Source organism: Salvelinus namaycush, chromosome 37, assembly GCF_016432855.1.
Source record: "Salvelinus namaycush isolate Seneca chromosome 37, SaNama_1.0, whole genome shotgun sequence".
Taxonomy (NCBI): domain Eukaryota; kingdom Metazoa; phylum Chordata; class Actinopteri; order Salmoniformes; family Salmonidae; genus Salvelinus; species Salvelinus namaycush.
The window spans coordinates 22,980,904-22,992,619 of NC_052343.1; the positions used below are offsets into that span (position 1 = coordinate 22,980,904).

At 40.7% G+C, this 11,716-nt stretch overlaps 2 protein-coding genes across 4 annotated transcripts; both read right to left on the reverse strand.

Moving 5' to 3' along the window:
* Window positions 1-749: 749 nt before the first annotated feature.
* On the reverse strand, window positions 750-4,225 carry LOC120031110 (sulfotransferase 2B1-like). 2 transcript variants are annotated; one of them, XM_038976690.1, is made up of 7 exons: window positions 3,998-4,225; window positions 2,951-3,159; window positions 2,602-2,728; window positions 2,398-2,492; window positions 2,104-2,284; window positions 1,812-1,939; window positions 750-1,720 (listed from the first exon to the last, which is right to left on the reverse strand). In XM_038976690.1, the coding sequence occupies exons 1-6, from the start codon at window positions 4,134-4,136 to the stop codon at window positions 1,824-1,826; spliced, it is 867 nt and encodes a 288-aa protein (XP_038832618.1). In that variant the 5' UTR covers window positions 4,137-4,225; the 3' UTR covers window positions 750-1,720; window positions 1,812-1,823. The 2 variants fall into 2 exon arrangements, with proteins under 2 accessions (XP_038832618.1, XP_038832617.1); XM_038976689.1 differs by having other exon boundaries at window positions 1,820-1,939; window positions 3,998-4,224.
* Window positions 4,226-8,182: 3,957 nt separating this feature from the next.
* Window positions 8,183-11,599, reverse strand: LOC120030779 (transmembrane protein 147-like). Of its 2 annotated transcripts, XM_038976208.1 has the most exons (7): window positions 11,318-11,599; window positions 10,928-11,044; window positions 10,387-10,456; window positions 9,799-10,001; window positions 9,527-9,611; window positions 9,241-9,362; window positions 8,183-8,829 (listed from the first exon to the last, which is right to left on the reverse strand). In XM_038976208.1, exons 2-7 carry the CDS (start codon window positions 11,002-11,004, stop codon window positions 8,709-8,711), a joined length of 678 nt encoding a protein of 225 aa, XP_038832136.1. In that variant the 5' UTR covers window positions 11,005-11,044; window positions 11,318-11,599; the 3' UTR covers window positions 8,183-8,708. The 2 variants fall into 2 exon arrangements, with proteins under 2 accessions (XP_038832136.1, XP_038832137.1); XM_038976209.1 differs by lacking the exons at window positions 10,928-11,044; window positions 11,318-11,599 and adding an exon at window positions 10,658-10,676.
* Between the last annotated feature and the right edge of the window lie 117 nt (window positions 11,600-11,716).

Sequence of the window (11,716 nt, forward strand, 5' to 3'; positions counted from 1 at the left end):
ACAAAACAACCAACAAACGTGACAAAACCGAAACAGTCCTGTGTGGCACAAAACACACACAAAACACACGTGAAACCCAGGCTGCCTAAGTATGATTCTCAATCAGGGACAACGATTGACAGCTGCCTCTGATTGAGAATCATACCCGGCCGAACACAAACATCCCAACATAGAAAATCACACATAGACAAACCCACCCAACTCACGCCCTGACCAACTAAATAAATACAAGACAAAAGAAAACAGGTCAGGAACGTGACACTTTGGAGTGGTGTCCTGGACTAAGATTAATCTAAATCCTGGAAATAAAATGCTATTTCAATGGGAATTCTCCATTGGCCATGCTTTTTAGTCCAGGACTAGGTGTAATCTGTGTCCTGTAAATCAGACCTTTGTGTTACCTGCCTCATCCTCACACTGTCAGGGCCAGGGCTAGTCAGGGCTTAGAGACTGATCGTTATAAGCCTATGACATAGGACTGTGAGAAGTTGATATCACCTTAGCCACCCTAATAATATGTTGATTTCTACAGGGAACCATTTGCGATGACTGGTGTATGACTGCTTTCTGCGAACCATGTGTTCAATGCCAAATGGTTCGTGAAGTCAATAAGGAGATTCCTAACTGACACAGCCGGAAAGTGAATGCTAATCCCCAAAGTGTTGTCTCCCGCAGTGAGGACCCTCAAGTTTTTGTACAAGAAACTTATTATGGTTACATTAGGACTGTTGTCATCTGAAGACTATGCCTGCAAGTCAATAAACTTTTTATGTGAGCACAACCCTTTAGCCAAATCCTCAGCAGTAAAAAAGTACCATGTGACTGTCAGATGTATACAATGTGTAATATAACTTACAGTATTTTACTATTTATGATAAGTCTGTTATTACCAGATTATGGCTCATTTAAATGTATTCAACTACCAGATGTTTATATAAAAATGAAAAGAAATGTGAAATAAGTACTACACAAGAATAGTTCAGAATGTTTCGTAAGTTCTTGAGTTCTTGTATTATTATTGTATTGCTAGATATTACTGCACTATTGGAGCTAGAAACATAAGCATTGTTATCAGCACATGCACCTGCGATAACATCTGCAGAACTGTATACGCGACCAATAAACTTTGATTTGAAAGCCGGTCTTTGACTAAACCAACAAGCACCGAGTTCAATCAAAATACTAACAAAGTTACAAAATATCCAGTTAACCACAAGTCATTCCTGTGGCAGCAGGACTTTTGGACCATTTCAAATCAAATTTTATTTGTCACATGCTTCATAAACAACAGGTGTAGACTAATAGTGAAATGCTTACTTACGGTCCCTTCCCAACAATGCAGAGCAAAAAAAAGAAAAATTATTGAAAAATAATAACAAGAGGAATAAATGCACAATGAGTAACAATGACTTGGTTATATACACAGTGTACCAGTACCGAGACAATGTACTTGTATTTGGTGGTGACTTTTTAGATCAACTTGACCTGGGCTGGGTTTTCGTGAATTGTTCCAATGCAATTATGATTTTAGTGCTACGATGCTTTTGGGAAACCCAGCCCAGGTGCTTTTTATTGTATTGTCAGTGTACTGCTGAGGTTCCAGGGCACGGCCAGTGTACTGCTGAGGTTCCAGGGCACGGCTAGTGTACTGCTGAGGTTCCAGGGCACGGCTAGTGTACTGCTGAGGTTCCAGGGCACGGCCAGTGACATTACACTTATGCTGTGGATGCAGAGATGCGTTTAGAAAGTCAATTTGTTTTAAATTCTCCACTGTCTAACTGCCTGCAATGTCAAGAAAATGTTGTCGGTACATTTCCACCTGTTCACTCCTCATCCCATGGGAATTTTATGTTTGTTCCGTTCATTTCCTCTTTTAGGACCGCTGTGAATTTGGAATCCTGCTCAGGACTGAAATGATTTTTCCAGTCTCCAGCAACTCCTGAAAGAACAAGGAGAATGTGCTTTAATTGAACAGTGAAATACATGGAAGCAAAGAGTGGTTGCAGTAGCGCATGATGAGAGAACATTATACTACTAGCAGCATTCTGGGTTCCTATCCCACTGCAGGGAGTGATTAACCCCTATCTTGCCAGTTTCCACTACCTTTTCTAAGGAAGGTGGACTTGCTGCTATCCATGATCTCCTGTGGCACCAGGGAGTAGTTTGACATTGCATTTAACTTCATGTTGCTGAAACAGCAGTGGTTGGCTACACGATCCAGAGTTTCTTCACTTAGGTCCCGACCAAGGAACCGTGAGAGGCGTTCCAGCACTCCACGCAGGTCCTTCAGGAGAGAAACAAACATATGTTAGCAGTTTGGCCTGGGGTTAGCTTAGTTCACTATCCATTAGTCTGGTCACGCAGGGTTGAGGCGGTTTGCATTGATTGGTGTTTTACCTTGACCATTTCTTCATAGGTAATGTATAGGATTCTATCTCCCAGATCTGAATTTCGCCAGCTTTTCACATGGTCTGTCCACTTCCCAAACAACACTGTGTAGATAAACAAATGTTAATTGCAATCAAACCCAGTTACCCTCTTCTTTTAGTATGGGCATCAAAAGGTCTCTCAAATGTATTTATATATCCTAGCATTTTTCACCTTGCCCAGAGAGAAACTTATTTAGAAACTCATCAAAAGTCCCAGGGTCATCCAGGAAACTGGCCATCTTGTGGAAGTGAAATGATGACACCATAACATCTTTTGGGTTCCGGGTAACATAGATGACCTAAATGAAAGCAAATAAAGTTTTAAATATGAGTTCCATAGACAAACTTCAAGAGCCCAATGTGATAGCTAAATTATAAGTTAATTACATTGCATGTAGGTACATTTTTCCAATTGTTTTATTAATTTGCAATGCTGAAGTCAGTCCATTAAACGTACTGCAAGAGTCTCTTCAGTTGTTACTGTCTAGTAGTTGCTCTCAGTTCCTGGATCAGGGCCCTACCTTGGCTTTGGAGGGGAAGAAGGAGGGGGGCATGAGATGGTAGGGCATATGAGAGACCATTGCCCGTGGTGAGGGCAGACGGTCCAGAACTAGGGCTGCTCGTGTCTCCTCCAGCCAGGGAACCCGGTCCCAGTTGGGAATAGTTTGCACTGGAGTAAGGTCTCCTCCATTTAGGACTAAAGGTACAATCTCTTGCATCCATGTGGTGCCTGGGAAACATTACCTTAATCAGTTATTGTAAGTAAGTCCTATTATAGTAATAAAAAACACATTACATATTTTCTTTCGTCTGACAAGTTTTTAGGATGTAAAAATGTCCAACTGCAATGCCTGGGAGACAAAACTGCATTGGTGTAAACTACTTAAATAGTACTTTAAAGTATTTTTTTGGTGGCATCTGTACCTTACTATATATATTTTTGACAACTTTTACTTTTACTTCACTACATTCCTAAAGAAAGTATTGTACTTTTTACATTTTCTCCGACAACCAAAAATACTACATTTTCAATGCAGCAGGGCAGGAACATTTTGAAATTCATGCACTTATCAAGAGAACGTGTCATTCCTACTGCCTCTGGTCTGGCTGACTCACTAAACACAAATGCATCTTTTGTAGATAACGTCTGAGTGTTGGAGTGTGCCCCTGGCTATCCGTACATTTTAAAAACAAGAAAATGGTGCCGTCTGCTTTGATTAATATAAGGAATTTGAAATTATTTATACTTTTCCTTTCGATACTTAAGTATATTTTAGCAATTAGATTTACTTTTGATACTTAAGTATATTAAAAACCAAATACATTTAGACTTTTACTCAGGTAACGTTAGTATTGTACTAGGTGACTTTCACTTTTAGTAACTTTCTATGAACTATTACTATTACTCAAGTTTGACAATTTGGTACTTTTTCCACCACTACTAAACTGTAAATGACATGAAGCCATACTAACGTTAAAGTACAGTATGTTCTTACCAGACTTTGGGTAGGTCATAAACTGTAAATGACATGAAGCCATACTAACGTTAAAGTACAGTATGTTCTTACCAGACTTTGGGTAGGTCACTGTGAAAATATCTTCATCTTCAACTTTAATTTCCTCCGCGTATTTAAAACTTTCAAAAGAGTGAGTTTCTTTCGGGCACAAAAGACCGTGATAAACGATATAATTTCCATCATTCGCCATACTTAAACACAGTTTACACAGTTAACGTATGCTAATTTTCGGTGAAAAACAATGTCCGTGAGTCAGTAAAATGGGAGGGAAGTGCATTCCTTTTTGTGCAATTTGTGCGCAGATGCCAAAACATTCCAACAATTCACTCAGCCGATGGCAGCATAATTCATTGACAATAATACACTAATAATAATAGTAATTCATAATAAGTAAAATAATTGCTCATACTAATATTACTACTAATAATACAAATGTTGAATAGATAGATTTGGACCCATCCCAAGATGCAGTTACAACACCAAAATTGGTAAATTATGTCATGTTTGAAAATTATGTCAAGATGTTGATCCCTGGATTTGAAGAAGGTGTCTCAAAGCTGGCAGATCACAATGAGATATGGAAATCTGTTGCATAAATTACCTGATTTGGGGTAAGTAATGGCAAACACATCGCTGTCCTGAACTTTGAAATCATTGGCATATTTCAGACTCTCCTCATTGTGAACCACAGTTGGTAACAAAATTCCATGGTGAAGAAAGTACCTGTCTGATGCCATGGCATAACTGGAACACACTCAGGTATAGCCTGCAGTAAAGTTCTGCAAGTTCAGCCCTGACCTAGAGACATATGTTTAATGCATCAATGCAAATGTGAGAGAGGAAAGAATCCCTCCCCCTCTTGTAGCTCTTTCTTGCAATGGGGCCTTTGTCAAGGGCAGAATCACCCAGAGAAGGGCTTGAGATGGGATGGATGGCCCCTGCAGGAGCAGTAAACCCAATACAAGAAAGGAAGGAGTGTTTGTAAACCTTTTCACTGTCTCTATCTATTCCCCACAGCCATAGGGTATGCAAACAATGAGACATCCCACCTAATGTTGCAACCATTACAAATAGGTCTATGTTGCCAATGAATAACAAGGAGAAGCACTCTCCATAATATTTGAGATACCATTATTGCTATGGGATGATCAGTTGAAAAGCTTAAAAAAGTGTGATGTGTTTCGCCATGGCCTTCTACCTTGCTGCAGGAGGAGCTACCATTTGTCTGTCCAGAAGACTGAGTTCACCTCACTCCTGTTCCTTCACTTCCTTGCTTTCACTGAGATATGGTAACATTTCGCACAATAATGTTATTATGCATGAACAACTCTTGTATTGTGATGTAATGCACATTTGATGCAGCCAGGCCTAACTGAAACTGACTAGCAGATACTGTAGGTCAGTCATTGTGACTAGGACTCACTCAATGGAGCCTTTGTCCAGGGCAGAACTGCAAGTCTGGGGCAGAATGCCAGAGAGGGGGCCTGAGAGATAGGATATGGCCCTGTGTTTGCCATCCTGTAATTTAGGCTACATTTATACAGGCAGCCCATTTCTGATCATTTCCACTAATATGCCTTTTGACCAATCAGATCAGTTCTGAAAAAGATCTGATCCTTAGAGCTTAAATATGGCAGAGTTAAGATGCCACATACCAAGACATTCAAATCTGTTGCATGAACTTACTTGATAAAAGATATGTAATGGCTTCCTCTTCCCATACATTTACAGGATTGACCAAGTGCCTCTTGGCTGAAAAGCATGCTACATTACATGAGTGTAATACAAGGTTACAAAGTGCTGGTTTAGCAGGGGCCTGTTTAGAAGGGTGTAGAGTACCTTACAAAATAATCCTACAGGAATCTTGAAGGACTTTTAGTTAGGGGTTAATGAATGTTCAGATAGAAATGTATTATGTAAAACAGAAACTATTGTGTCAGGTAGAATGTAATCGTGTTGGCTCAGTTTCTTACATTTATATAGGAATGTTTTACTTCACTGAATACAGCCCAAGTCCCCGGTCAACATAGTGGAGCGCCAACAATCACAAAGCATGAGACCTTTTTGAAGTGAGGGAGGAAACAGGTTGGTCAATAGGTTTCTACACAGACTATACTGGTCAACAGGTTTCTATACAGACTAGACTGCTCAACAGGTTTCTATACAGACTAGACAACAGGTGTCTACACAGACTAGACTGCTCAACAGGTTTCTATACAGACTAGACAACAGGTGTCTACACAGACTAGACTGGTCAACAGGTTTCTACACAGATTAGACTGGTCAACAGGTTTCTACAAAGACTAGACTGGTCAACAGGTGTCTACACAGACTAGACTGGTCAACAGGTTTCTACACAGACTAGACTGGTCAACAGGTTTTTACACAGACTAGACTGGTCATCAGGTTTCTACACAGACTAGACAACATGTTTCCATAAAGACTAGACTGGTCAACAGGTGTCTACACAGACTAGACTGGTCAACAGGTTTCTACACAGACTAGACTGGTCAACAGGTTTCTATACAAACAAGACTGGTCAACAGGTTTCTATACAGACTAGACTGGTCAACAGGTTTCTATACAGACTAGACTGGTCAACAGGTTTCTACACAGACTAGACTGGTCAACAGGTTTCTACACAGACTAGACTGGTCAACAGGTTTCTATACAAACAAGACTGGTCAACAGGTTTCTATACAGACTAGACTGGTCAACAGGTTTCTATACAGACTAGACTGGTCAACAGGTTTCTATACAGACTAGACTGGTCAACAGGTTTTTACACAGACTAGACTGGTCAACAGGTTTCTACACAGACTAGACTGGTCAACAGGTTTCTATACAAACAAGACTGGTCAACAGGTTTCTATACAGACTAGACTGGTCAACAGGTTTTTACACAGACTAGACTGGTCAACAGGTTTCTATAAAGACTACACTGGTCATCAGGTTTCTACACAGACTAGACAACATGTTTCCATAAAGACTAGACTGGTCAAAAGGTGTCTACACAGACTAGACTGGTCAAGAGGTTTCTATACAGACTAGACAACAGGTGTCTACACAGACTAGACTGGTCAACAAGTTTCTATACAGACTAGACTGGTCAACAAGTTTCTATACAGACTAGACTGGTCAACAGGTTTCTATACAGACTAGACTGGTCAACAGGTTTCTACACAGACTAGACTGGTCAACAGGTTTCTACACAGACTAGACTGGTCAACAGGTTTCTACACAGACTAGACTGGTCAACAGGTTTCTACACAGACAAGACAGGTCAACAGGTTTCTGTAAAGACTTGACTGGTCACCGGTTTCTGCACAGACTTGACTGGTCAACAGGTTTCTATACAGACCAGACTGGTCAACAGGTGTCTACACAGACTAGACTGGTCAATAAGTTTGTATGCAGACTAGATTGGTCAACAGGTGTCTACACAGACTAGACTGGTCAACAGGTTTCTATAAAGACTTGACTGGTCAGCAGGTTTCTACACAGACTAGACAACATGTTTCCATAAACACTAGACTGGTCAACAGGTGTCTACACAGACTAGACTGGTCAACAGGTGTCTATAAAGACTAGACAACAGGTTTCTACACAGACTAGACTGTCATGAAGTTTCTATACAGACTAGACTGGTCAACAGGATTATATACAGACTAGACTGGTCAACAGGTGTCTACACAGACTAGACTGGTCAACAGGTGTCTACACAGACTAGACTGGTCAACAGGTTTCTACACAGACTAGACTGGTCAACAGGTTTCTATACAGACCAGACTAGTCATTTTAAGGCTAACTACAAGGGGAACAAATCTATTATCTCCGGCGTGAATTAGAAGTGGCATTCCGGTGGTAGGTGTGGAGCGGCGATTCTTTCGATTGGAAAGGCAATATGTGTGGGAATCTGGACACAAGAGTATTCATCATTCAAGGACAAGTCCACTACTGTACAGACACCAAGTCACCATGGAAATCAGCAGAATTGGGCCCCACAGTACATAATAGGGTTTGTAGTAACAATATGTCAGGTGTGACAGCAAGTCAGATGTGATTTGATTATCTCCCTACACCACACATAAAGCTCTCATACGAGGAGCCCGAACTACACCTCAATGTTGAGTACAAATTTGACCTCTATCTCCTGCCTTTTGTAAATATACTATACAAAATCTAATTAAAACATTGTCTATCTTATGTAATAAGCACACTGTGCACAATCAAAAGTAGCATATTAAGTCATTTATTGGCCATTCACTCACACCTCACTAAGTTTCCATAGAGTAGGATAACCCACTGCTACCATGTTTTATGTAATCTTACGACAACATAAGTACGCCATTATGCTGCTTCAGTCGTGATAAGCGCACCAACATTTGTATTTCATCATGTCGAATGAGATTAAATTAATCTTCTTCATATCTGCAGTAATGCAGGTGAGCACACAGAGTAACAACAGTATTGTACCATCAGCTTAGATGTCAAAGTAGTTTAGTAACTGTACTACAACGCTTAAGAGGCATCCACTTTCATCCACTTGTTATAAATACTCAATCTACTGTACTAATTCAGCACAATAATAAATCATACATAAAAAAGTAGTATCATAACATTAAAAAAAGTCAAATCATGAATGCTCACATTCCTGCCCTCTTTCTGAGTGATACAAAATGTATCTTTGCAGGCAAAGTCTGGTTGAAAGGCCCTGTGTGTGTGTGTTAAAGACCCTCTTTGTTTGGGGTCGCAGCCAGTCTCAGTTGCTGTGCACCAGTGTGACGAAGAGGAAGAGAGAACAGAGGGAGATGGATCCAGTGAGCACCGCCTTCACCAGGAGGGCTGTCCAGCTCCCCAGCAGGAACACGTGGACAAACAACCTGAGAGAAGTTAGAGGACAGAGGAGAAAATTAGTAGATGTCTATGAACAATTATTATGATGGATGTGTAGCTATGTTTATACCAATATGTCAATTGTTGACTACTATGTAACTGATTGTTGCTAACATCATATAATTACAATGGATTATGACATGAACTTGGAGGCGTCATTGTTTTCAGGACCATTTCAATAATGTATTGTTTCTTTTGAAAAATAGGGGTTGGTCACCCAGACCGTTACACAACTGTAGCTATCAGTGTTTATAATGACCTCTAGCGGTGTTCAGAAAAACTTCAGTTCCCTCCCCAGAACAGATGAGCTGAAAACCAGCTCTGTAAGGGTGACCATTTCTACAGTATGCAGTTCCACAGGTCCCTTCCCTGGGTACGTTGAAGTATGTGATACTCACTCCATGAGGAAGGCCTTGTATACACACAGCCCTAGCAGTACAGTCACAGGCAGACGGAAGCTCTTCGGGAGGTCGTACCGCGTGAACATCCACACCACTGCTGCCATGGCAATATAGTGCACCTGAATTAGAACGCAACACCGAATTTCCTTAGAAACTATACTTCTACTAAGCCCTCCACAGGAAATGTAATGTTGATGAGTATTCATTATCTAAGTATTTATTGGAAGTCAAAATAAATGTCTATTTGATTCAGCAGTATAAGTGTCAGTGCAAGGGGATTTACCAGGCTGATGTTGGAGTCGAAGCTCATCTGTATGTACTTCCAGTCAAACTCAATGCCTCTGGCACCCACCCATAGAGGTATACACCTGGATGACAGGGCAAGAGGATTAAATACAAGAGACACCATTGCAAATAAACATAATGGGAACTATACTAGTGAGCTTGGGTAGTGAATGACTATAATCTACACAGAAATGAATGTGAATCTGGAATGCACCCAAAGAGATTGAAAGAGAAACAGCAGGGGGACAGAGAAAGATAAAGAGAATGTACCTTGACATAACAAGCTCTGCTGTAGCCCATCCCATCGCTGCCACCATGATCTTGTACTCTCCCTTCCCTGCATTTCTGGACATGACCAGATGCAGGCCCAGAAGGTCAGCTAGGTCCACCGTGGCCTTCATAAATTCACCAACAAAGTCATACACACCAGCTCCTCCCTCCCATGTGGGGAAGAATGTGGCTAGAAATAGCATCTGGAACAGAGACATTGTTCATTTTTATTTTTTATTGTCACATACACAGGATAGGTGCAGTGAAACGTCTTGTTTTACAGGGTCAGCCATAGTAGTACGGCGCCCCTGTAGCAAATTAGGGTTAATTGGCATACTCAAGGGCACATTTTCACCTTGTCGGCTCGAGTATTCAAACCAGCGACCTTTTGGTTACTAAACACTAGGCTACGTGCCACCTTAGTAGGATACATATTAACTAGTAATAACTAATAACTAGTGGGCTACATTAGTAATCAAGCAGTTTTTAGTCTGCATCCCAATGTGATCGATCATTAGTTCCTTTGACAGAATGATGATACTTTTATTGCTTTTCAGAAAACAGACAGTTTGGACAGTCAATGCTCACCTTGCATAGCTGCACAAATAGGTAGGTAGCTCCTGCTTGAACACATCTCCAGAATGCATTGTATTCTGATCTATAATATGGATAGAGAGAGACGCATCTGTACACTAGAATGGTTTGAACATGGTTGCCTAGAGTGGCAGGAGGATTGGCTGACCTCCTCTCAATCTGCTGACATTTCCATGTAGATTACATTTCACCCTCTACTATATATATATATATTTAACTAGGCAAGTGAGTTAAGAACAAATTCTTATTTACAATGACGGCCTACCCCGGACGACGCTGGCCCAATTGTGCGCCGCCCTATGGGACACCCAATCACGGCCGGATATGATACAGCCTGGATTCGAAACAGGCACTGTAGTGACACCTCTTGCACAGATGCCGTGCTTTAGACCGCGGCGCCACTCGGGAGCCCAATAAGGGTGACTAGCTAGTGAACAGATCATAAAAAAAGACATGTTCAGTAGCTAAATGTACGGGGTCAACTAACAAATTAATCTAATGCAGTTTATATAGTATGAGAGGTGCTGATATTTACAGTCCACTGCATTTGTAGGTGATAAAGTAGGGGAAATAAGCCAAGGCCAAGCAATTTCCGAAATGAAATAGCGTCATATTGCCAGGGAGTCCAACACTGGCCAATTCTCCAACGAGTCTGAAGGAATGAAGACATGATAGCTATTAGCTAGCAACAATTATTGACACAACATTAGCTAGCTAACGTTAGTTATTTAAGATTTATGAAGCATTGGAGCAGATAATCTGAAAGTAACGTTACTTGCTAGCGTCCTCTCTTCCTGCACACTCAAAAAGCAAGGCCTAACATATTCATTCCCCTCGTATTACAAATTGAAATCTGTTAGATAAGTTAAATGCATAAAAATAACACACGTCTAAATGAAGATCGACACGAATCATTCAGAAATACCTGTATTTACTCAGGTTGACCGAGGAATTATTGAGATGCTAATGCTGGTTTGCTAACTCGTTGGATGAACGACGGAAACTAGTTTTCCACTAGTTACCACAGCCACAATGTCCAAAATTGGCTGTATTGTAGAAAATTCATAAAATCAAAAATGTGCGTTTTGGTATTAATTCAGGGTTAGGCATACGATTAGCAGTGTGGATTGAGTAATGTTCCAAATCAGATTTTAAGAAGATAAATTGTAGAAATAGGCGGGATTAATAACTTCGTGGCTGTGGTAACTAGTGACGACTCGGAAACTACCAAAGTCCTACCTTTAAATGATTCCGCTATCCCTTGATGTCTCCGACCCTATAGTTCCGCTCGTTTGTTAGCGTTTTAGGACAGGTACTCAAAGAG

Coding starts and splice junctions, on each gene's coding strand:
- LOC120031110 (XM_038976690.1), bottom strand. CDS start 4,136: ATGGCGAATGATGGAAATTATATCGTTTATCACGGTCTTTTGTGCCCG. Junction 3,160..3,997: donor AGTGACCTACCCAAAGTCTG/GTAAGAACATAC, acceptor AATGTTTCCCAG/GCACCACATGGATGCAAGAG. Junction 2,493..2,601: donor TAAGTTTCTCTCTGGGCAAG/GTGAAAAATGCT, acceptor TTATCTACACAG/TGTTGTTTGGGAAGTGGACA.
- LOC120030779 (XM_038976208.1), bottom strand. CDS start 11,004: ATGACGCTATTTCATTTCGGAAATTGCTTGGCCTTGGCTTATTTCCCC. Junction 9,612..9,798: donor GCAGAGCTTGTTATGTCAAG/GTACATTCTCTT, acceptor CCTGTCATCCAG/GTGTATACCTCTATGGGTGG. Junction 8,830..9,240: donor TACAAGGCCTTCCTCATGGA/GTGAGTATCACA, acceptor AACTTCTCTCAG/GTTGTTTGTCCACGTGTTCC.